The sequence below is a fragment of the Anguilla rostrata genome, chromosome 2, assembly GCF_018555375.3.
Source record: "Anguilla rostrata isolate EN2019 chromosome 2, ASM1855537v3, whole genome shotgun sequence".
In the NCBI taxonomy this organism is placed as follows: Eukaryota; Metazoa; Chordata; class Actinopteri; order Anguilliformes; family Anguillidae; genus Anguilla; species Anguilla rostrata.
This window is the reverse complement of record NC_057934.1, coordinates 22,114,675-22,141,217: the sequence shown is the minus strand read 5'-3', so window position 1 is coordinate 22,141,217 and position 26,543 is coordinate 22,114,675. Positions and strand designations below refer to the sequence as shown.

The 26,543-nt window shown below is 40.5% G+C and overlaps 2 protein-coding genes across 4 annotated transcripts in view; one reads left to right on the top strand and one right to left on the bottom strand.

Moving 5' to 3' along the window:
* Nucleotides 1–553: 553 nt before the first annotated feature.
* si:ch211-28p3.4 (zinc-binding protein A33) lies at nucleotides 554–5,633 on the top strand. Its single transcript, XM_064321239.1, has 6 exons — nucleotides 554–871; nucleotides 964–1,059; nucleotides 1,308–1,541; nucleotides 1,853–1,872; nucleotides 3,533–3,675; nucleotides 4,334–5,633. The coding sequence occupies exons 1-6, from the start codon at nucleotides 740–742 to the stop codon at nucleotides 4,903–4,905; spliced, it is 1,197 nt and encodes a 398-aa protein (XP_064177309.1). The 5' UTR covers nucleotides 554–739; the 3' UTR covers nucleotides 4,906–5,633.
* An 808-nt stretch (nucleotides 5,634–6,441) lies between these two features.
* casp7 (caspase 7, apoptosis-related cysteine peptidase) overlaps nucleotides 6,442–26,543 on the bottom strand; it is a 30,932-nt gene continuing 10,830 nt past the window's right edge. For all 3 annotated transcript variants that reach the window (XM_064321240.1, XM_064321241.1, XM_064321242.1), the window contains 5 exons: nucleotides 23,595–23,746; nucleotides 21,739–21,867; nucleotides 16,733–16,908; nucleotides 14,018–14,156; nucleotides 6,442–9,327 (listed from right to left, as the gene is read on the bottom strand). In XM_064321240.1, the coding sequence (XP_064177310.1) occupies nucleotides 9,101–9,327; nucleotides 14,018–14,156; nucleotides 16,733–16,908; nucleotides 21,739–21,867; nucleotides 23,595–23,746 (823 nt within the window). In that variant the 3' untranslated portion in view covers nucleotides 6,442–9,100. The remainder of the gene's footprint in view (nucleotides 9,328–14,017; nucleotides 14,157–16,732; nucleotides 16,909–21,738; nucleotides 21,868–23,594; nucleotides 23,747–26,543) is intronic.

Below are 26,543 nucleotides of genomic sequence, written 5' to 3'. Positions count from 1 at the left end.
TTCTGTTGAGAAATATTTGATAATCCTGCCACAGGGAAGTTCCCCCTCTTCCTAGTAAACCACAACCCTATCTAATAAGTTTTAAGATAACAGAATTGTTGTGTTAAGAAAACAATACAGATAAATTCTCACAGAGGACCCATGGTGACCAACTGTAGTGCCCTGAATATGTGACAAGAGTTTTTACCTGACAGCACAGACTGATGCATAAAACAGATAGCAGAAATTGCTCTCTGTTTGTGCAACCCCCTTCCCCCACCCTACAGGAATACATACGCCCAACATTATACAGGTCATCAGCACCCCCCAGACATACAAACATGGCAGTCACACCATGCATTTGACAACTGCATGAAGGCCTGTGGGGTCATCAGCAGTGGCTATGAATAGTACAAGTTGGCATGGAAACCTTCCTCAGAACCACTGGGTGACATTGCATGAGGGAAAGCCTGGCATATGCACTCTGGCCAGCCAGGTCAAAGTAGAGCCTATAAATAAGACAGCCCTGGCACAGGCAGCACCCTTGTAGTCCTGGCCTGGTAAGACTCCGTGGCGGCGACTGGAACTGGCTCCTTGCAGCCTCTTGGGAGTGACTCCATCACCTGATTCCAGTGCCGGGATTTCCACCCTGCTGTGCCCCAAGGGGAACGCTTCTCGGGTCACTGCGGAGGTGGGGGTGCTTTCCGGTCTGCAGCATTTTTCCGACCCTGGTGCTACCTCAGTGACGGTGGAGTCATAGATGCCAGGTGCAGTCGGGGCTGACAGCAGGGAAACGGGTTTGAGTGTCGGAGTTGTCATGGCGATACCTTTGATCCGTACCACTCGTACACCTCAGGAGGGACAGGAGCTGGCTGCAATATCCCAAAACAGAGTGAGTCTCTGCACCCCTGAGCTTCTGCCCGCAGCTCTACTGTCTCCTGTAAATGCTCTTCACTTCCTCTCTCTTTCATTTTCGCTCCCCAGGAAGTGCTTGTGAAACACCAGCTACACCTGAAGAGGCAGAGGGACACGGTGGCATACCGGATGGACAAACTGACCGCAAAACAAGCTGATATCAGCGTGAGTGCACTGAAAGTGCTGTGAGGCTATGAACCTTTCCTGAACCTTCACAATACACTTGCAGCAAACGAATGCAATATAAACACCAAAATAGGTAATAATGAGGCTTTATTGACACGTCCCACAGTCCCTGGGTGTCCTATTGGGGGTGTACCTAGAAGACATGGTACAAGATGTACTTTAACTGGAGTGTCATTCGTCACATGTGAAGTGATTTGAACCCTGGGTTTACTCTGCCTGTTCCTCAGAGGAAAACAGGGGCACTGAAAGACCATATGAAGAGGAAGTATGAGGAGATGCAGAAAGTGCTGGAGGAGGACCTGCAGATGTCTCTGACCCAGATAGACATGGAGGCTGAGGCAGCCGTGAGCTTCCTGGAGAAGAACTTTGAGAGCTGCTACCTGCTGTCCCAGGACCTGGCTCTGGAGCTGTCTGAACTGAGCCTGCACCTGGAAAGGGACAAGCCTGAGCCCTATGACCAGGTAGGGTGCTCTCATATCATAGCAAAATGGTACAGGAGCAAGTTGCACTGCACTTATTTTCCCCTGATAAATGCAGGTGGCTGTTGTGAGTAGATGGCCTTTGATGAAAGCATAACCTTCATTTTAGCCTCTGGTGCATTTCTGCCTCCAGCCTAGCATTGTCTCTGTCTATTTTTGACTCTTCTGCTGTGCTCAAACTGTCAGAGGGTCACGCCAACCTGTTGTCATGTATACAATCTGCTGACAGCTGTGACGCTCACCCATACACACAACCTTTAACCTCTCTCCCCCCCTCTGTGTCCCCAATGCAGAATTCTGAAACAGAGGGGCGGTATGTACATCTGGCTCTCATTCTTTTTTGTCAAACACAGTAGTAAGCCTTATAATGAGGTCTGTCAATTAATTCTTTAAAAATTGTTGTTTTTTTCTATTAGTAACTGCTATATTAATCTTAAAATGTAGATTTGATGATTTTGGCAATTTCATTTTCCTAGATGATGGCAACTGCCTTGATTTTTTTAAATATTCAAATTTCATATTGAAAAGACTAACCATTTTGTCCTAAAATTAGTTGCAAATCAAAGCATAAGATTAATTGACTGATTGATACTGAATGTCAATTGGTACAGCCCTACTATGCATGTCTGCCACACTACTTTTGTATTGTTCTCGTTTAAATCATTGTTTGGATTTTGCTTTTAATGCACATATATTCCTTCGACAGAATTGCTTTACAAAAACTAATACTGGGAAGTATGTGTACATGTATAGCACATGCATGCAGCAGTTAACCGGTCTACTTTGAACATTAGTAGTTGACTGACAATTCTCACCCTAAGGGGCTGATTCTCACCACCTGTTAGAAGTGTACTCTCACTGCTTGTTAAGGGCATAATGTAATTAGGTTTACACACTTGCTTCTTGTTGCAGGCTTACTCTGATTGCTTACCAGTGCCTTATTCTGAGCGCTTATTAGAGGAATACTCTGATATCTTTTCAGGAGCTTATTTTGTTTGCTCATTAGGGAATTGCTCAGATTGTTCATTAGGGGTATAATCTGATTACTTATCAGGTGGTTACTGTGATTGCTTGTTAAGAGCATAATCTGATTGCTAACCAGGAGTGTATTCGGATAACTAGTTGAAGGAATATTCTGATTACTAATCAGGGCCTAAATTTGCTTGTTAGTGTCTAACTCTGATTGCTCATAAGGGGCTTAGATTGCTTATTAAGGGCATTATCTGATTACTTATCAGGTGGTTACTATGCTCATTTGGGTTTACTGTGATGGTTTACTCTGGGAGGCATACCCTGATAGTTTATCAGGCAGTTATTCTAATTGCTTATCAGGGGTTACCTGATTGCTCATTACGGGCTTACTCTGATTACTTTGTTAAAATAATGTTTTTTTAATTTTAAAAATGTTTAAGAACCTCTCAACTTTCCATTCCACACTTTAATTCTAGTGACAAAGGATTATCTAGTGCCAATGTGTTATGGCCTGACCATTACACTCTCGTTAATTACTGTTTGGATTGATTTACAAATCTAGGCCTTTTCTTTGTGCACTAATTAAGTTGTTGCTCTGGATAATAACATCAGCTAAATGACAAAAATGTAAAAATGTAACATAGCTTACTCTCATTGCTTATCAGGGATTTATTCAGATTGTTCCTATATAGATAATAATCTCTGTTTATTAGGGGTTTCTTCTGATTGCTCATTAGAAGCACAATCTGATTACTAATATTCAAATAATAATTGTAAGTTGGATAAGAACATCAGCTAAATGACAAAAATTTAAAATGTAACATGGCTAACTCTGATTAGGTATATACTCTGCTTATTAAGGGCTTATTCTGATTGCTCGTTAGGGGCTTAATCTGATTGCTCGTTAGGGGTTTAATGTGACTGCTTACTCTCACCACTCGTTAAGGACTGCTTGTTAGTGTCTGACTTTTTCACTGGTTGATGTTCACTGCTCTCTCCAGGATAGCAGAGGTTTTGAAGGTCATCGATCCTGACCAGTTCCAGCTGGATGTGTTTAAGGCTGAACAGCTCCTGAGTTCGGCCAACAATCTGCTGCTGTTCATTCGCGCCCAGATTCCTGTCACGAAGAAACTTTTCAAGAGCTGTAAGTGCCTTCAACCCTGACAAATATGTACATTTGTCCAATGAGCAAAGAGGCTCTTTCAAAACTATATGTGAGTCTAGTGCACTGAGAGACACTTCCAGGTCATTGCGTCTCTAACGTACTTGTACCTCTGGGACAGTGTTTATTGCATATTTTCTCACATTAACTGCTAAGGCTCAGATATACTTCTTAAAGCAGTATAATGAAAAACAGGGCTTAAACATAGTACAGCTGAAACAAAGGATAATGAAGATACTAAAGATAACTTTAGTAAGGAACTAAAATGAGTAAAAACAAATGATGTATGATGTTTCAGTTTTTCTGTGGTCATCCATTTCAGTTTTGACACAGAAAAAGAAACCACATTAAAACAGCCAGAATCATTGGTTGTGGGTGGACAGTGTGACCAACCAGCTGTGCAGTAAGCTTGACATCTATTCTTGTGTCACTCAGATTTAACTCATTCAGATTGATGGATTTTCTGATTCGCAATGCAGCAAAGAGCACTTTTTTATGTGTAAAGCAGTGATGTTGGCTTGTCAGGATGTGGGTCAAAAGTTCTCACTTGTTGCCCCCTTTAACAAGACACTTGTTATTCTTAGATTTACTGGTCATATAAATGAATCATTTAAAAAATTACATTTGTTTTGTGAACCAGATACTTCGGAGGTGGCCCTGGATCCGGACACAGCGCACCCAAAGCTGGTCATCTCACCGAATGGTGACCGTGCTTCCTACACCGACATCTGGCAGGAGCTACAGGAGAGCCCCGCCCGCTTTGACACAACCCTCAATGTCATCAGCCGGGAAGGCTTCATGCTGGGCCGGCACTACTGGGAGGTGGACGTGGGTGGGAAGACATACTGGGAGGTGGGCCTGACCTATCCCAGCATCCCCCGCAAAGGGAAGGAGAAAGACTGCTGGCTGGGGAGGGGAGTGGACTCCTGGTGCATGGAGTTCTTCGATGGCGTCTACACTGCCTGGCACGGGGGTGTAGCCCACAAACTGGACGTGACTCAATGGTTCAAGAGGATTGGGATCTTCTGTAGCTTCCCTGGGGGTACGGTCTCCTTCTTGGGCATGGACAGCATGACCCCACTCTTTACCTTCTGTGCTGGGACCTTCGCCGATGCCCTGTACCCGGCTGTGTGCCCTGGCCATGATCACAACGGCACCAACATCGCACCCATACGAATCTGTGATGCCCTGCGGTCAGCCTCCACTTTCTGAGTTTTACTAACTTTCATGATTTTCTGGGTTGCCATTCACCAGATTATCCATCAGCAGCCCATTCCTTTTTCAAATTGAAGTGTTTGTTGTAAATGCTACAGTACCTTCCTTCACAGATTATAATAAAGCCATTCATTAACATAACAACTGGTTATAAAAACCAAAAGCATATTTATCTTGAATTAAATAATTTCCATGTGCCCAAAGATAAAAGGACATTTAGAGGTGGTCCATTAAAGAAATCAGCTGCTATGATCCATATGGAAGCTGCCTGCCATGGCTGCCAATCTTGTGAAATGATTAAAAAAAACAGATTCCAGAAAGTCAACAAATTAATGGCTAGTTCTAATGCGGATTTAGACTGGGATATTATGAAATTTCTTTACTGTCCTTAGAAAGTGTAGCTCATCGTGTAAAATTTCCCTCATGAATATATGACTGCTTACCATTGCTTTTAAAAGGAATATTTCTAACAATGACGCTATCTGGGTGCACTGAGCATCTACAATGTTAAAAGTTCTTTCCCAAGTACAGTGTGTGCATGTGCCCAGGGTGTGTGCCAGAGATAATGCTTTTTGGCAGTGATGCATACATTCAATTACACTAACACAAGTCTGCTTTCCTTGTAAGGGCTTGATCCTGAGGGGCTCAGTAGAGCCTGCTATTAATTCATGAGGATTTTTCCGGTGGTTGTCAGTGTTGTTCTTTTAATAAAGAAAATGACTTTTCTCAGTTTTCTCTTACTCTGTGGCACTCACTCCCTTCTGGTTGTAAAAGAGGAGCTCCAGGAGAGTTCAGGAAACATTTAAATAATTAAACTGAAGATATTATCGTTCAGAAACAGACATCCAGTTGTGTCACTGGAGGGGGGCCATTAAATAAGTCAACTTCTACTACCACCACTACTGTTACTTCTGCTGCGAGTGCAACTACTAGTACTACTACAGGTATTACTACTTTAAATGTTAATATGGTGCTACTGCTAACACCAACATTACAACTATTAATACTACAACTACTGCTTGTATTACTCCTATGAGTTACATGTAATTCTGTACTCTGTTACTACTCCTTTATTTAAATTTTTTTTGGCTTTTTTTTTCTTTATTAGGCAGGATAGTGTAGAGAGACAGGAAGAACTAGGAGGAGAGAGAGGGAGAGACATGCGACAAATGTCAGCGGTCGGACTCGAACCGCCAATGTCGTGGCTCGCTATGAGCATGTGGTGCTCTATAGGCTACAACACTGGAGTCTCCCAATTCTGTTACTACTCCTACTGATACTACTACTATATTTCCAAATGCTACTGCTGATGATATTATATTAAGAAAATATTAATATTAAGTAAATACACACAAAACAGTGTAATGGCAAATCTGCAATTGAGTTTTTGTATAAGAATATTAAAACCACCCTTGTGTATTCCCCATATTTTGATTTTAAACAGAGGCCATGACAGAACAGTATAACATAATATAATCTTCATGTTTTAATAAAACACAGTCCTTTGAGTATAAATAGCCTTTTTCCGTGTAGTCATTTTTCAACTTTTTATTTATTTTTAGTTACCAAAATACACCATGGGTCATAAATTCTTAGATTCCAGCTATATTTATGCAATTTGAGTGAATTTTGCACCCAATAAAACTCTATAATTCATAGTTCCAAATATTTAAAAAATATATTCCTGAGGTCATCAGCATTAAACACTTCATTTTACTTCTAAAAATATTACTTTCCCTTCAATTCCATTCCAAAACAACTGGAGCAAAAACTCCTTCGGCTACACATTAGGTAACACCATGGATTGACCGCAAAACCAATGATTACTGATTGGTGCTTATAGAAGGTTTTTACAGGTTCACAGGTTCAAGATGGATACTAAAGAACATGATTACACTTGTGTGTCCATTGTAACCGAGTTTTCACTCTTGGGATATATCAACATTTGGCTTAAACCAGCCAAACCGGAACCTTGAAGATGATAGTTGCACCATCTAAAAAAGTTTAATCGTAAAAATATTGCAAATAAAAAATAAAAAATAAAAAAGCGACTAAAAATGAAAAGAAAGAAAAAAAACAGACAACGGACTGGTAATTTAACATGGTGAATGAATTCCAAGCCAATACATAATTCTCCCGTGATGTAACTGTAATGTAATGCTACTACAACACCATCACAGTTACAGAAATTTTCAGAGAACATTACCCATGTTGGTTGGGACAAATGGGTGGTGGATGGTCAGACATGTAATTGAGAAAGTTGTCATCAGTAATAGCTGCCTCTGTAGATTAACAAACTGGCTTTCTAACTTTAGAAGAACATGCTGTGAATATCAAATAACAACCTTTGATCCCAAAGAAATGTGTGCTTTTAAAAATGAGCTCTGTCCTGTCAGGGATAGAATGGGCTTACTGAAAGTAGGACACAATTCCATATGTTACCACTGCATTAGCTCCCCCCAGTGAGGCACCAGGTGCCCACCAACTACCAGTCACCATCAGTATGATACAGCTCTCCCCATGGGCGCTAGCTCTTCTGTAGTACTATGTGGAGTGTAGTGTGTCTAAATAGTCATTGGCTCACAGGTAAGTGTATGGGCGGAGTGCACGCATGCAATTCTGCAGTGCTCCTGGTGACGGTGGCACAGTGGTGACTCAAGTTAGAAATTTCAAAATGGGGAGAAAAAAGAAAAAAACTAAACACATGCATTATTTAAATAATAAATGTGTATACAGCTGATTGTACAGGACTGATGTACAACAAAGTGGCAATTTGTGCTTTGAATATGAAAACATGGAAGGACAAGTGAAATAGTTTGTGATGAGTCATGACTCATATACAGTTAGTAAATGTGTGTATATCTTCATATCCACATATATGTTAATAATATGTATATGATAAGTCTACTGAGTAGTCAGTGACAGAGCAATAAAACTTTTGGGAGCCAGCTCTAGAGCAGGCTCCATAAGTGAAGTGGATGTACAATATGTGGTGTAATGTAAGCTCTGCTGTTACAGCAAACATTAACTGCATGTACACAATGGCACAAACCGTTACAGGTCAGTGTATGTTGTGACATTAACATCGCTATAGTTATGACAGCCTGAAATTCACAGAGAAAACCCCACACTCCCCACGCAAAATACGAGACCTCAGTATTTTTCTCCTGAAATGATATGCGGTCTAAATGCAAAATAATATGTGCACAACGCATACTTAGAGAGTTTACAGTTCAGATCAAACTTGGTCTTCTTCCCTTTGAATCCTTGCTTATATACTGGGTTTTTTAGAATTGCTGTCTTTACAGTACTCTACGAAGTGCAAGATTTGGCGTATTGTGTGCTGAGTAGATGTGTCTGTGTCAGGCGGTAAGGCTAACATGAGTGCAAGAAGTGAGTCTTAATTCTGTGAATTTCAGAGCAGTCAAATTTCCGTACATTTAGGCCTGTAGGTTACCAATTATTACAGCATCTGGATCAAATTCTGTAGTTTGAATTTACTACAGATAAACAGTATGTATGAATTTAATCAACTCCAATGATGGATTAAAAAGGGATCATGTTGTCAACAACTTTCTGACTGTCCAATCAAAAGACTCTTGGCTCTCTATAGCCAGAACTTATTAATAGTTCTAATCAATAAGTAACTTGTAACAAGGTGGTATCTCCACCCATTTTTGGGTTTGTGAGGCTTCAGTCATTAGACCTCTATAACTGACAGAAGTCACAGCTGGCATCAGACACCCTTTACTTTGGTAAAATTTGTATATTTTTTCCACGTTGCTCATCTAAGAGCAATTACATCTTCTTGAGGCAAGGGCTTGTAGACGGCTTCTGTAATTACAGATCACACAACTGCGAGTAGGACGAGAGCCTTCTCTGATTGAGGAGAAAAGAAGGCCACTTTTTTCCTGGCAGGATTGGCGGTTAAAGGGTTAAGTGCATCACATTTCTGGGTCAGGTGAATTACACGGATATTCCACACTGCCTGTCGACGGGTCATGTGACCGAACGATAACCTTAAGAGGCGAGCATCACCACACATTGTACGCAGAGTGCCACTGAAGAAGCTGAGAGCTGTGTTACCCCCGCCGGCACCTTCCCTCCAGTGTGACGTTGGCGCTTCCGGGGGGGGGGGGGGGGTGTCTTCGTCATCCCTGAACGTGCGACCGGTCGTGGTGGTCTTTGTCGGTCAGTTGAAATAGAGTTCTTTGGTCAGCATGGAGACGACGCAAGGGATCTGCTTCTTCTCGCTGAAGCGCGGGTCCTCAGACCAGGACTCGAAGTTGGTGGCCACCATGTAGTTGACACGTGTGAGGATCTGCATGATCTCCAGCTGTTTGCCGAACTCGTTCAGGACATTGCAGAGTGCCTGCACGAACCAAGAGCCCCGACCAGGGTTCCTCCAGGAATAGTAACCTGAAACACATGCCACAGCCAATCATCAGGAAGCACCCACTCAGTACTATGGCACCTCTTCATAAACCAACACATACAGTATCGTGGTACATCTGTACAGTTGTGTGTGCTCTCCTCAAGACGTCAAACCAGACTGAATGTGTGTCTTTTCTACAGGGGAAATACCTTTGTATACTAATCCCTCATCCAATCACAGAACAGAAATGCCAACCCCACATCCAATCACTCTCGAAGTTTTTAACAGTTGAACTTCAGAGAGATTTAGACCTGGATGCTGTTCATTTTAGCCGCTACAGAACCAGTTGACCATAAGGCTGAACAGAACCCTTCTTGACCATAGAATAAAGATAAAATTACCAATATAGTGTCCCTGATCGACATAAACCATCAAATCCAATACCAGCATTTGTATAGCACCGTTTGTAGTAATGGCCAGATTTGTAAACTTATACTGCCCCACCCCCCGACTCATACTGACTCCAAGAGTGCCGTGGAAGCCATCCACTGTTAAAATAAATGACAAAGACACCTGTGATACACCTGGTCCAGCTGGGATAATTACACTAACTCTAGACTAGCATGGACAAGCCCTTAACACTTGGGCTACTAAAGTCTAAGCCAAAAGCCTGGCAGTCATCTTAAACCTTTCGAACACAATAAAATACCCCCTTGTCCATGTCAGGGAAACTTTGTAAACAACCACACTTTAACCTGTAATGTGGGGGTGGCAAAACAAGCTTGGGGGGGTCCACACCTTCACAGTTTTGACACAAATTACGGTAACATTGGTACCCTTATCATGGCAAGGATTCCAGAAAACAAAATCCATAATTATTTTTACTCCAAAAAAGTGCTAAACATACAGAACGCCCATTGTTTATTTAGCAATTCTCCAGAGGAATTATCATTGTTGTCAGTTTCACCATTCTATACATGCCTAAAATATGCCTAAAAATGTACATAGGAATGTTATCACGTTTGCATACTCTCTGGAGGAAGATAAGCCGAACTACAAGCTTCTCTGACCAGTATTGGCCAAGCAGTCCCTCAGTATAGCCAATGGGACCCGCCGTATTTTTCTAGATGCTAAAAAAGTTTTTTACAACATAAATTTATTTTGCAATGCCTAAGTCTAAACAGAGGACTCAGCATTTGGACGCCTCGGAGTAAATATTTCTAAGGAGGACAGTCAAAATTATGAATGTGAACAATTTGTTGATTCGTCGATTGTCAGTTGTGAGCATGCATTAAATAACTGAACATCGTTTTTTTCTTTTTTAATTCTCAAACTGTTCAAAATAATAGATCACCAATGTTACCTAGGCTACTGCTCTAAATGGGTAATAGAGGGGGCCAGTGGGGCTTGTTGTCATTCACTTTAACATTACTTAATATCCGCTGAAAAGATGGCCAACTTGCAGAAGAGTGCCGTGTATAAAACGATTTTGAAAAGCTCAACGAAAACACAGTTCAGTGCAATATGTGCTGCCAAATTTGCATACCACATGCTGAAATATAGGATTTTAATCCATCAAAGAACCAAATATCCGAGGCCAAGGGATCACAGCAAACAAGCACCCAGATTTGTAGTGAAACCTCAGTGTGACAGCTGTCCAGCTGAACCACAACAGATTGAATTGCTAAAATGGTAACAAAAGACATTCTCTCCGTAAGCATGGTAAAGGATGAAGAGTTTTGGGACCTACTGCCATTTGATGAGCTCAAATATACTCCTGTGATATGCTGTTGTACGAAAAACCATCACAGCTTGACTTGAATGTAGCGAAACAGCCGCCTCTCTCTTTACCATTCCAAGCCTGTCAATGTTGTGATAACTATCTACGCATGGGCAGCACTAACTAAACTTACGTGACTATAACTTGCCACTTCATTGAAGATTGGGTCATGCGTTCACCTGTGCAGAGAGCAAAGCAGCATACTGTAGCATATAGCAATGCTTATTTTTTTTAACTTTTTAAACATTTTAATTTTGTGATCCACACCAATTCAAGTAGTGGCATTTTTATTAGCGGTGTCCTACCTCAAATGGTGAAAAAAATGATTAATCGGTTTCAGACAGCAAAAGGTCAAGTCATAAATGTGTTGTTCACATCCCTACAGACAGACTCCATAGCAGAGGACTTGATCCCATTTTACATCGGTGAGCATCTAAATACATTCTCAAAATATTTTTATTATTATTCAGTATGCTTATAAAGAGTAGGCCTCTTTCAAGATAATAAATGTGGGATGTGTTTAACATGTTGATGGGGGTGGGGTATTTGACGAACACTTCAATCAATGGACCTCAATCAATGGATTGGTAAACTAGGTAGCTAATGTGGTTATTTTCTACAATTTTCTACAAATTGCCTGTTGTCAAAAGGGTTCAAGAATAGTAACCATAGTGTTAAAAAAGTGGTGATGCAGACAGGGTTAACCTAGTTAATCAAAACATGCTGATGCAGCTGAACTCCTCTCGTCGCCTCCAGGCGGATTGACTCAAACAGGTCGGCCGACGCGATGTTGCCGTTGCTGTGGCCTGGAGCCGTGCGCTGCGCAACATAGCTCAACCTACTTAGCGGGACCAGAATTTAAAGAATTGTAACCACCTAGGCCGGCCCCATCCCGACACACGCACATACTGTACGTGTAGCGCTTTTATCTCGCTCGCCATCTCCGACGGCTCGTGATCCGCCCGAGGCGCTGTTCTGAACCGAAGCATTACACCTTTCTCCACGACCTGCACTGCCTCCTATTATCGGACACAACAAAGGCCGTTCTGCGCCCGATTCTGGGAACACCGACGCAGACACAAACACCGGGGGTGTCTGCCCAGGCATGGGCTGCACACCCAGCATCGTCCTGAGGAGAGCCCAACGTTCTGCGTCTGATGGCGGTTGGAAGGGGGGGAACTGCTGCATTCGCATTTTATTTTATTTGCTTGCCTATCCTTGTTCACTTCTCATAAGGTATATGGCCCTTCCTTGAGTGAAAAATATCATTTGATACTCTGAGTGCAGGAAGGCGCTGGCCTGGAGCTGTGCTGGAAGACAGGGAGCAGGCAGGATGCACTCTGACCCCTGCTCTAGTTCTGGCTGCCTGTTCAAGGGAGAGCCTTTCTGCCTCCCTGTTTCACTGAGTGTCTGAAGGAAATAACCTACTGTACTATTTGAAGTATGAATTTTTTTCTTTACATACCACACATTATTGGGTTGATAATAGTTTCAAAACAGACACTATTAGACATGCAATTAGCATTAACTTGAACCCAAATGTATTCATTTTCACAGAGTTACTCGATTCCATTACCTTGCCTACAGTCTGGTATGTTGTCAGGGAAAATGTTCAGTGGGGTGGTGTATCCCTACGCTAAAGACCTATTTTAACCCGTGTGTTCAGTTTGGGTCAAATTTACCCATATTAAACTTTCAGTAAAAGAGGAATGACACATTTGAGAGATGTATTTCATAACCAGTGACTAAATGGTATATTTGGTTCTTGTTTTCTGTTTCTATTTGTTGTTCATCATCTGTTTGTTTGTTTTTGTCTTTTTTCCCCAACATGGTTTCTTTAAATATACTAAGATAAAGATGAAGATTAATTGAGAATGTCAGTTTGAAACAACAGACATCAATATCATTTTAACTTATCACGGATAAGCATGATGTGTGCCCATCATGTCTTCGTCATATTGGACCTATACAAATCTCATCTTTATCAGAAAAAATGAATGAATGACGTTTTCATTGTTAAATGAAAGCACAGGTAAATGGCAGCCATTATGCATGTATATGGCTTGGAATTCAGATAAAGATAATATATGTTTTGTGTTTTTTTGTGTAAATTCTGCATTGCTTAAAAATTTAACAATGTCCTGTGCATATATGACATAATTATTAATGTGCTTTTATTTATGTAATCCAGTGTGCCTTCTGTTGATGGAAAAAAAAACAAGTTTTGAAAAGGATGCATGCAAGACAGGTATAACAAGGTAATGGGACCTGTAAGAACGGAACATGCAGAAGCTGGCTGCAGTTCAGTCTTCATACAGTCAGTGCGTTTTGCATAATCATTTTGTTCAGCATAGCTAAAGGCATCTGTTACTGAATGTTAAATATATATATAGGTGCCAAACAAGGCAATAGAAATGTTGTGCGACAGGACACGACCCTATAAAACCTTTGTGTGAACTCCTGCTCCCTTGAGAAAGTGCACTGCAACCCTCTGTGATGGATGGAGACTGAGGAAGATGTTGCATAAGTAGCATTAGCGTGCAATCCACAGGGGCCTGCTCAACCAGCAGGGGTCACTAGAGAGCGATGAAATATGGACCCCTAACCGACGGAACCCTCTAATACCCTGGGTGATTCAATCACCACCTGTGCATTGCCCTTTGGAGCTACGAGCCACAGTCAGCAATGGCTGACTCGACCCAAGGCCATAAGGCTCATCCCTGCACCACTGCGTGGTGCCTTAACTGAGTGAGCCTCCCAGCAGTCCCTGAGATTCTTTGTTGTTTAAGTACAACTGTAGAACTGTGGTCTCTAACAAATAATAAAAAAATTGGGTGTGTAGGTGTGCGTGTGTTTGTGTGTGTGTGTGCGCACGTACATGCACTTCCCTTTCCTTGGGTAGTCATTTTGCTATTCATAATACTAGTGATTTCACTGAATAGAAGTATGTATACCTGGTACGGTAGAGTACGCGAACAGGAAGTCTGCCTCCACTGGAATTTTGTGTCTGGGGTTTGCGTCTGTCTCCAGAGTCTCGTTGGGTGGACCAGAATCCGTCTGTATCCCATCGTCAAACTCCGAACCCCGACAAGCCTGCCCACAATGATGATGATTACGATGACTGATAATAATAATAATAATAATAATAATAATAATAATATCCTTCTGCACTTTTGAACCTCACACATCTGAATTTTCACAAATAGGTGTGCCTAAGCACATAATGGCCATTATTAGCAGAACAGAATAAATCTAACATTTGGGTGACCAAGTAAAATGACACAGGTCTATTATTGAAATAAATAGCATAAAATGATTGTGGCATAAACATAATGAGGTATATATTTCATTTGTGGATGATACAAATGAAGCTAGCAAGTCAAAGATAAGAAAGAAAGGATACAGACTTATGGTTGACAAAGACTTGAAAATCAAAAATAATTCAGCTGAACCTGAATTAGGAAAAAGTTAGAATACACATTGAAAAAATGTTATGTTAAGAGAATATATTCTCTGTTACAGATTTAAGCCTCTATGGTTCAATGTCTGTGGAACATGTATAGCTTTTGGGCTTGATGCACTTGAATCTCATTGGATGTGTCCAATTCAAGCACATTCAATTGGAGAAATGTTCAGCTAACAGGTGTCCCAAAAATAAAATTTAGTTACTGACAGTGAAGCAGTTTCCGGTAATATTCTCCAAGTGTCAGTGTAGAGAACGAAGACTATATGTATCCACATAATGTTGATAGAACATGCACAGTTTTGCATTGCAAATAAAAATAATTTTATTACTTGCCTACAGGCAGTTGAGGAGAATACCTGATGGTATTGAGCATTGTGAGAATATAATGTGCTTATATCCATTTAATTATGTCAACATCTGCAGAAGCCCTATTATTTAATTTTTACTTGCAAAATACCATTGGCGGTGAGAAAATAACTACACCTGTGCAGGCTCATGCATTGTATGTCACAGGATTAAACTGAACACTGCGACAAGCCTACTTTCATTTTTTATTTTTTTTTCAGTACTAAATAAATTAAAGTGATTCAAATCATGGACGTCCATCTTTGAAATTCACAGAACTGTCTGTGGTCGAAGTTCATGCTACTTTACTGAACTATTGTTGTTTTCTGTGTTTGGTGCTGCAATCTTTCGCTGCCGTGTTGTCATTAAACAAACACTTTGAAGCCCCAATGAGAAAAGGTATACACACTTTTTTTATATGGCGCTGTATTCAGATGTTTTATTTCGCCCAAGCTCACTTTCTTCCACTGAGAAGAAGCGAGAGGGCAAAGCGCATGGCCAATGGGATGAGCAATGTCCACACAGTGGTCATGTGAGTTGTAGTATGTAGTATCACCACAAATAGACAACTTTCAGATGCTAAATTTCAGATGCTTTTTGTAAACTAAAAATATTTACTTTTTCATAGAAAATGCTGCTGTAAAGTCAAAGCGGCTAGTAAAAGTGAACGAGTTACACGCCACTGCCCAATTCTATGCACATTTGAACACTGGCGAGTATTAATGTCAAGCCCTGATTATATGAGAAACAAAGCATCTACAACAAAAATTCTCTGGGTCTGTTTTCATTTCATCATATTTTCCTTATTTGAAATTTTTATTAATAATTGTCATCATCACCACTCCAAAAAGGCATTTTAGTCACGTTATTGTCATTGTCATCAAAAAACTGGGTGTTGACGAAAAATTTAGTTAATTTTAAATTATTTGCTTGAAAAGACTATTTCAATCCAGGATGTTAGCTTCTTTACCTACTCATTGAATATGCAAAAAGTTTTAATTGTAGAATCTTAGAGGAAAATGAAAATTCATTTTCTATATCAAAACCTATGCCTACGCTTGTTTTTCTGACACAATTCGTGATATCTTCTAGAGTTAATTCCTATTTTAAATATAAAAAGTAAATGCTTTAGTTATTTACTAAGCTTTAACAGATTTAAGTGTTGTGTATTTATTCAATGATTCAACTTCAACTGTACAGACTTACATTCTTTTAGCTTTTACATTTTCACATTTTAACTTTCACTGATCACAGTTACATGCAAGCATTCCGATTACGATAAAGCCCATGTAAACACCATATTCTGAAAAGCAAAACCCTTATTCGAATATGCAAAATCCAAATAACATCGGTTGCATAACAATCCAAAAATGACGACCATGTTAATCTGCTGAGAACTCAAACATGGTCTTTGCATGAATTTGCAAGGTGTCTTCTGGGTGTTGAAGTCAGCCAGCTAGTTTACTGTAAAAATGCTCTGGCAAGCACAAAGCCCACACTTCTAGAATCAAAGAACAAAACGTTGTGTAATACATGTATGGCGGAAAAAATGAAAATAACAATTTGTTTAAGGCTGCAGCAGCTACACCCAGATAAAAAGTACTAGGATGCTGTCCTTTCGTTCTGAATGAAGAATGAAAACGGAATATCCAGCTAACCACGTATATGGGAATAAGATTGGGTTATTATTTTTATGGCGCATGTAAACGTCATAATAAGAATATGACCATAACCAGAATAAAGATTGTTATTCGGAATATGGTGAGCATGTAATCGTGGTCACTCTCACTAGTTATGAATTGGACCTTGGTTAATGAATATGCCTGATGTGTGCGACCTGTTACCGGCCACTGCTCACCTGGATGAAGAAGAGCTTGGGTTTGCCCACCAGGCTCTTGCACATGTCTCCCCTGAAGAGGGAGGTGATGCTCTTGATGGGCATGGCGCCGTCTGTGCCGTAGATCATCCCTTCCTCTCCGTGGCTCAGCAAGATGCAGGCGAAACATGAGCTGTCACTGTGGTCCTGCTCAGAAGCTGTGGATCATAATGCAAAGAGGGTCAGCCATACACCAGACATATCTACCCAGCCCTACAGTTGAGGCCAAAAGTTTAAATACACCTAGGCTAAACATTCAAACTCAATTTTTCACAACTTCACGCATTTCATGTTACCATATATTTCCTGTGTTAAGTCAATTTGGGTATCTACTTCATTCCCATGCGAGGTCATCTAAAAAAAATAGCTAAGGGACAGACGTATTTCAGATTTTATGTACTATATCAGATTTTCAGTGTGTCAAAAGTTTATATACACTTTGTTAATATTTGGTGGCAAGGGGAGGCACCACCCCTTAATATGAAAAAAAATCCTTTACTCATATCAAAATGAATTTTTACCAGTTCAACACATAAATACAAGGTTTTTTGTATTATGACTTTTCATTTTTTTAATTTTTGAAATATTTGCTCATTAAATATGCGCTAATTCGCATATAAGCGTAGTCAATATTTAAGCTCAACAGACAAAATCTGAACTGATTTTTTTAATCAATAACTTAATAGGGCTTGTCAGAGGCTTTTGTCAGAATATTGTTTTTGTTAATTCATTATACCAAAAACAATATGTACATGCTGAAAAAAAAAGTTTTTGACCTATTTTTACTACGGCTGTCAAATTAACGCATTAATTTTGATTAATTGATTAATTATATAATAACGCGTTAAAAAATAATGCTAATTAACGCATATAATATAATTTAATGTATATGTTAATTAATCGATGTACTGATGTTACTGTAAGTTGCTGCGTTTTGAATAACACTACCTATATTGCCAAATAACCCAACCGTCACATTTTGCCACACTGTCACCCATTATGGGGTTCAGACACTCTGACAAACCGGCCCTTCAGCTGGAGTAGTGGGTGTGGCTCTGAGCCTCTGAGAGCGGCGCTAATTTCTAAAAGACAAGAGCCACTGACACCACCCAAGTGAATTTACGAAGGCACCCCTCTGACACCATGCATTGTACAATTCCAACCGGTGGTGCGTTAGTTGTTAAATAGTTAAACAAGCACGAAACTGTGCAGACCCACGGCGCACCTGTGCAAAGTGTCATGAGTAAAACTTGGCTAACTATATAGTTAGCTAGCTATGGCATGTCCTCACCTCTGTAACGGTATTTGTTTTCCTCCGTGTGTCCATACATCTGTATCGGTGGTACGTGCTAAGTAGGTTAACTAAAGTAGGCGAAACGCTAACATGTTAGGGTTAGCTAAAGTAACGTTAGGCGATAAAGCTATGTTTAAAAATCTTGTGCTGTTCGAAGTGTTGATTTTGGGAGATGCACCTACGCATGCATCCTACTAAACAAAGCACCACCTGCGCATGCGTCCCATCAAACGTCCCTCTCAGGTTGTCCGTGAGTGAGTGAGTAATCACAATTTGCCTCCATAGCCCACGGCGGCAGTTCCTGCACGCTATGGGTAAAAGACTGTCATGGCCACACTGGTGCTTAAGTGATAAGCTTATGTTAAATAATTATTTTTTTTAACTGTTATGGCCACATTTTAGGCTAAGTGATAGGCTTATGTTCAAGTTGAAATATGATATGAGCTGAAATATCTTAATTTGGGGGCTTTTACAAGCAAATATTGATCTATGCGATTAATTGTGATTCATTCGATTGATTAATCAGCATATCATGTCATTAATTCGATTTAAAATTTTAATCAATTAACAGCCCTAATTTTTACTGATATAATGCCACATAAAATGAAAATGACAAAACATATAAAAAAAGCCTCTGACACGCCCTAGCTATAACATTTAAGAAGCAGTATGTAAAATTATGTAGCTGTATCTATTGTTAAAGTTGAGATAAATTGAATAACCTATGGGCAATATACAGTTTTGAGAAAATGGCTGTTAAAGGGACCTTTAAACGCTAGTAGCCAATGAAGTGGAAGAGTTCTGCTTGTCTTTCATCCATCCTCACAGTGACAGCAAAGGAAATAACCACATGTGGTCATTCCAGCAGTACGCTCCAGGAAACAAGCTTTTAAACAATATATATGATTCAACCAGGTCAGTTTTAAAACCGGAGGCATTTAATCATAAAAGATGCTATAATAAGCTCATTTTATGCTTTCTTTACTTGACGATGGTGTTATATTATCATCTAAATTAACTATTTATAATGATTATTTACCTTTAGTTTGTTCATTTTATGAAACTATAGGGCCTCTATCTTACACCCGGCGCAATGCGGTGCCAAGCGCAACGCAAGTGTCTTTGCTAGTTTCAGACCGACGCAATTGTCATTCTCCCATCCAGCGCCCACGCTGTTTAAATAGCAAATGTACTTGTGCCCATCTAAGCGCCCATGGGCGTGTTAGTCTTAAAATGAGGTGTGGTCAGGCGCATTGCTATCTTGAGGCAGTAGAAAGCGATTGCGCGATTGACCAACAAATACCTGGTCTTAAGTCAATGGCGCAGTATTTTACTCTTATTTTAAGGGCGCATTATTAAGATAGTAATATGCGCCTACATAGGCAGGTGCACAACACGCGATATTTAAAAAAAATACGTCATAATGGTTAGTCATAATATTTATCAGAATGATACATTATAAAATTGGCAAATCCGCCATCATAATAGCATAAAGGGAATGGGAGATGACACTCTGATTGGTTTATTTCATGTTACGCCCAAAACACACCTATGATTAATTAAGAGACTAAGTACAACCCCTTTGAACCATGTGCCTTACTTTGCGCTCAGATTATCCGCCGTTAAACTAGCAAAAGTGGATCTGGACACGCCCTAAATGCACTTGCGCCATGCGCTTTAGACCATGCGCTTAGATCCTTAAAATATAGCCCTAGAAGTAAAATCTCAAATGAGATTTGAATCAAACGCTTGGGGTAGCCTTCCACAAGCTTCTCACAATGGAATTTTTGCCCATTTCTCCTGACAGAACTGGTGTTATTCAGTCAGATTTGTGGGCCTCCTTGCTTGCTTGTACCTGCTTTTTTAGTTCAGTCCACAATTTTTTTTCTGAGGTCTTGGCAGAGTTTCTTGGATTTTCCCATGGCATCAAGGGCAAAAAAGCAGTGGCTCTAAAGGTACAGTGGGGTGCAAAAATGTGGGCACCCCTGTGTTAAATGTCTGTTACAATTAATCTCTAAGTGAGACCTTTCTGCAAATTTTTAATTTTTGTTTTCATTTTTTACTGTTTTTAAATGATAAAAAAGGAAAATGGCACTGTGCAAAGTTGCGGAACCCTTTTGAATTATTCTTCGTTACTTTTTAAAAAGATAATTATCAAGGCCCAGACCCAGGTGATTTACTCATTAGGGCTTCAATAAGTCAGGAGAATATAATTCCAGGGTTGCCACCACAGTCCCCTGACTTAAATATTATTGAAATTCTGTGGAGAGATCTTAAACATGCCGTGCATGCAAGGAGGCCAAAGAATATTTCTGAGCTAGAAGTGTTCTGCCACAAGGAATGGAGAAAAATTCCAAAGCAAGAATCAAATGGCTCTTAGCTACAGGAAGTGTTTGCAAGCTGTTATAGTTGCCCGAGGAGGAGTTACAAAGAACTAACTAACAGGGTTCCCAAACTTTTGCACAGGGCCTTTTCCTTTTTAAAAAAAATTATTTTGAAAAACTGTAAAAAATTAAAATAAAAAGTAATTTTGTTTTAAAGGAAAGAAGAAATGTGTCACGTTTAACTTTGTACCATTTAGAGACCAGGTTAGCTTCTCTTCACTTAGATATTAATTGTAGAAGGCATTTTGACCAGGGGTGCCCAAATTTTAGCACCCCACTGTAGGCCCTTAAATACAGCCACAGGTGCCAATTAACTCCCAATTAACTCCTAATTATGACAATTGGCCAATCAGAAACTAAAAAGTCATTACATCAATTTCTGGAATCTTCCAGACTGTTTAAAGAGACAGTGAACTTGGTGTATGTAAACTTTTGACCCACTGGAATTCTGATATAGTGAATTAGAGCTGAAATAAATCTGTCTCTAATCGATTGTTTTAAAATGAACTCTGATGTGAACAAAGTAGATGCCCTAATTTACTAGCAAAAATAAATGTATGGTAATAAATGTATGAAATGTGCGGAGTTGTGAGAAACTGAATTTGAATATCTTTAGCCTAGGTGTATGTAAATATTTGGCCTCAACTGTACACCCAACACTACACCCACCAGCACTACACCCAATCCTACACCCACCTAGCACAAAACCAGACATATCTACCCAGCCCTACACCCAACCCTACACCCACCCAGCCTTATACAAGACATATCTACCCAGCCCTACACCCAACCCTACACCCACCCAGCCTTATACAAGACATATCTACCCAGCCCTACACCTAACCCTGCACCCACCCAGCCCTATACCAAACATATCTACCCAGCCCTACAACCAACCCTACACCCACCCAGCACTACACCCACCCAAACAAAGCGAGATGCATGGAGTTGGGTTCCTATAAAGGTACTCCACCTTGTGGCAAAAACAATTTCCCTCCACACCGCCCCTAATAGACTCCACTCAGACTAGTATCTTATAAACTCCATCCAGATCAGCACCTCATGAACTCCGTCCAGACTGTCACTTAATAAATTTCATGCAGTGATACCTCATAAACTCCATCCACATCAGTATCTTATAAACTCCTCCCACATTATCACCTAATAAATTCCACATGCACAATCCCCTCATAAAGTCTTTTACTGCCAAGGGGAAGAACTGTTAATGGCATGGGGGAGAAGGGTTGTAGTGCTGATGGGGGGTGGGGAAACTGGGACAGGAGTAGGGTTGTTACTGCCGATAATGTCACCTTCTCGCAGTAGGCGCTCCATCTTCTCGCAGGTCTGGTCGTTGTAAATGCAGACGTCGAACCCCAGGCTCTTGAAGCATTTGAACAGCTCTCCTGCGTCTCGGTCCGTCCCGTTCCGCACATTCATCCCTGAAACACCCCCACACAATACAACAGGCCTGTCAGCGCTTGCAGTAAACCATCGGTCCCATGTTTTATTTCCTGTCCTTATCTCCCAGCCAATTGCACGCCAAGCCCTAAAACTGCATCCAGACCTGCTTGACATAAAACCTTCTCCAGGACCATAATATTTGAGTGTTCATTTGTGTGGGTGAAAACTGCCTGGTGGAATGTAGATTTAGCTCCTTTCCCCAAGTGTGCAATAGAACTCTCCAACCAGATAAAAGTTGTGTCAGCAAAGTAGAATGGAAATACTTCCAGAAAAAAATTCTGGGTAAATATTTTGCTGATTTCATATAAATTTTACTATAACTGAATTGATATTCGAACCACTAATTGATATTCTGTATTCTAACCACTCGTTTACACAGGTCTGTACAGATCTACAGTAAACAATGATAATAGTAAACAATAACAAACAATAAACAACAAACAGTCAACAATCGTATTCATAACTTTCATACTAAGTGTTCTGCAAAGTTCTTTACAAGTCAAATAAAAATAAATACACTACTATACTACTTGAAAATACAGTGCAGTCCATAAGTATTTTGACAGTGAAATAATTTTTGTTGTTTTGGCTCTGTGCTCCAACACATTGGATTAGAAATTAAACAGAGAATATGAGGTTAAAGTACAGATGATCAGCTTTAATTTGTGGGTATTTACATCCATATTGGGTGAACTAGTAGGAATTACAGGCCTTTTTATAGACAGATCCCACATTTAAGGGCACCAAAAATAATGAGACAATTGGCTGCTGTTTCTTGGCCAGCTGTGTGTATTTGCATAATTAGTTCATGCACAAAAAAGCTAACAAAAGTTTGAGAGTTGACTCTAAATGTGGCATTTGCAGTCGGAGCCTGTTGCCTCTCTACATGAGGACCTAAGAAGTGTCAATGCCAACACAGCAGGCCATTATGAGGCTGTAAAATCACAATAAATCCAGAGGAACAGCAAATGACCTGACAGACCACTAAGACCACTGTAGTGGGTGACCAAAGAATCCTTCAATTGTGAAGAAAACGTTTTCAACTGTCAAGAAAACCTTTTTCAACTGTCAAACAAGAACACCCTCCAGGATGTAGCCATAGATGTGTCAAACCCTTAACAGTGTTCACCACAAGATGAAAACCACTGGTAGGCCTCAAGAACAGAATGGCCTGGTTAGATTTTACTAGAATGTACATAAAAAAGAGAGTCCTGGAACAAAGTCTTTTGGACAGATGAAGCAACTATTAACCTGTACCAAAATGATGGAAAGAAGAAAGTGTAGAGAAAGAAAGGAACTGCTCATGATCCAAAGCACCCGTCTCATCTCTGAAACATGACAGAGGTAGTATAATAGCTTGCAACTGCAACTGGAACTGGCACACTTGTCTTCATCGATGATATGACTGCTGACAGCAGCAGTGGGATGAATTCTAAAGTAAACAGAAACATCTGCTCCCATCCAACTAAATGCCTCAAAACTCACCACGCAGAAGGACATCGGCCCCAAACATACTGCTAAAGCAACCAAGGAGTCAAAAGCAGAACATTCTTGATTGGTCAAAAACAAAAGCGGAGGACTTGCGCTAGAACGTAGGTAATGCGTGGGCAGCCAGCTACCGTCTTTTCTCTTTGCAGTCCTCCAGCAGAACCCAGCAGACACCTTGGTGTCATTTCTGAGGTGAATGGGTGAGGTGTTTGGGTACCTGTCTTCTCATCAAAGTTCTTGTTGTTGATGATGACGCACTTGCCCACTCGCTGGTGGCTCATCTTATACTGGAATGTTGGTGAAACAATTCTGTAATGGCTTTCAGTAGAGTGGTCCTGACCCAACGCTGGTCCATCCTTCTTCTTCTTACTGTGAGAGAAAGAGAGGGGCCTTGAGCGAGACAGGCATATTATCTGATTGTAACATGCCTGTCTTCCTGATTATGTCATTATACAGTACATAGATGAATAATACAGGACATATATTTAGTAGTACATACCCAAATAATCCTTCCCTTTAATGTAATAATCAAACAAATCATCGCATATGACCTTGAGGTTTCTGACAATTTTTTCAATCTGGGCCCTTGGCACCGAATCATGGTTGGAACACAATCAAAACTCCACCACACCTGCTAATCACAAATTACATGCCTCTGGCTCATAAGCATTCTGACAGCCTGCAAGGCAGCACATCTGGTTTTGACTCAATGTCTGGACTCAGGGGAGGACCAGTGCTTTAAATACACAGAGTAAATTTGATTCTGCCCCAGCAATAAGCCTTCATTTCTACACCTGCAAGTTTCAATAAAAAGAAATCTAATTTGAATCTATTTTGCAAAGTGCTCTTTTCACTGTTCATAATAGGATTTTATTTATAACCAATTACTTAAGAAGTGATTAAAAAATAAATATCGAGAACAATCATGATCCTTTACAGTAAATAATTATGGATCATGAACACCGGACAAAAAATGTGTGTGTGTGTGTGCATGTTTCTGTATTCGAGTGTCCGTGTGCACATGCATGAGTGTATATATGTGTATGCATGCATGTGCACCTGCATTTTACATTACACTGGATTCACAAAGAGATAGCTCTCATGCAGACTGCCTGACCATGTAGGATAAGTGCATTCAACCACATTGCATATGCACATGTAAAGAGTGTGTGTGTGTGTGTGTTTGCATTTGTTTGTGTATGTGATGTGTGTCTACATGTGCGTATGTGATCTGTGTCTACCATCAGCATTCTGTCACACTGGCAACCACCTGCCCCAAAACCCAAATGGAGAGACGTCACACCAACTGGGGGAGTAAAGATTTAATCATTGAGCACTCTTAATATAAGCACCCTGGAGGAAGCTGCGAAATGACAGAGGGAACATGAACATAAAAAACTATGAATAATAATGTTGTAATCGCAAAATTACAGAGAAGAGCACTGCAGTACAAGTAGAAAGAAACAGATTGACAGATTAATGAATGGAAAATGGAACCATGACTATTTAAAAACACTCACTTTACCATACCATTCAGCTGATTCACCTGAGTGCCCTAAGGTGTATTAGCAGGGTACAGTATACTGCTATTACATCTAGCATGATACAAGTTAACACAACACAGGCTACAACAATACAATCCACAATGAGATGTTACAGTGAAACAAGTCGCTACAATGCTAGTAACCATGATAAAAGCTACAACAATAAGAGCTACAACAATATCACCTATAATGCAGTAAGCACAACAATACAAACTACCTAGTACTGGCAGGTACAAGTTGCACTGATGGAACTATTATACAATCTACAACAATACAAAAGCTGCTGAGAAAAGCTATTCCAAGCTATGTTCCAAGCTACAATTATACAATATTCTAGGCCAAAGAATAGTAGACTCCAATAGTTCAAGACACTTTCACAAAAGATAATGCAATACAAACCACTACGATAAAAACTAATTTTGTTCCACGTCAAAGCAAACATACAAACTACAACAGTCACTAAGGAGCCTGTTTTCAGCATGCATTCAATCTTCCCCTTCCTATATTCTACTCACCACCTTTGCAGGCTAGTTTTGGTCTTAGTATAATTCAATTAAACATACGGATGTGCAACCTGTAGAAGCCTATACCCAGCCACAAGACATTGCTGAAACCTCCCTTTCCAGCTGTTGAAAATTCACCTCTCAATTCTTCACATTAATTTAGGATGTGCCACACTATGCATTAAGTGCAAATACTCAGTGAAATGGTTGAACCTTTTCTCGCACCCGATTTGGTGCAGTTTAAAGAGCCGTGGTCCTATCACCTTCTGAGAGACACAGGCCTGGAGGAGAGAGGGGCCGGTCCAGGCCTGAAATGGTGGGGTTTGAGATTCCTCATAGCCATCCAATCAAACGCCAGCCACCAAAAGCCACAATGCTTCATCTGAAGGGGGAATCGCGCAACCTCACTGCAACACTAAGTCATGTGACCTGCGCAACAGCAGGGTCCCTTCACTATACGCTTTAACACAAAGTCCGTCGCCACAATCGAGGCATCCATCATGCTAAATTAAACACTTCCTTCCTTATGCTTCTTTTTCTCCAATAACTCATTAACATTTGTCACAACACACAAATCTGAACATCACACAGCCTACAACAAAAGCACATTCACAGAAATGATTAAACTCAGAAAATCAATCCATTTCCAGCTTAACATGTACTATCTCAAATTAAATGAACAAGCATGTCAGAAAAACGTTAAATGGAACATGAATGTACCAGGCGAATGTACTCAGTAGAGTTTCAGTAATACCACTCGGCAGAATGAGGAGCAGTGGTTCAACTACTTAAAATGTATTCCTCTATCTTTACCAATAAATCACAATATCCCAAAGATTACTGAAGCCCTGCTGACAGTCAGATTTCACAATCTTCTCAATCTTGCAGCTCTAAAAGAGTTTGTTTCAGATTCATCTCAGTTCTCCTGTTTCTAGCAGAGCCCGTGTCAGAGCGGGAGGCCGGCCGCCTCTGTATTCTCCATGTCTGCGAGCGTCCAGAACAGCTTAGTCAACAGGTTACCCGACCGCAACACAATGAGAACACACACACAGCCCCGCGAGCCATTTTAATGACACCTGCCGGACCATTCCACGAGGCCACGTGCACCCCCCCCAGGCT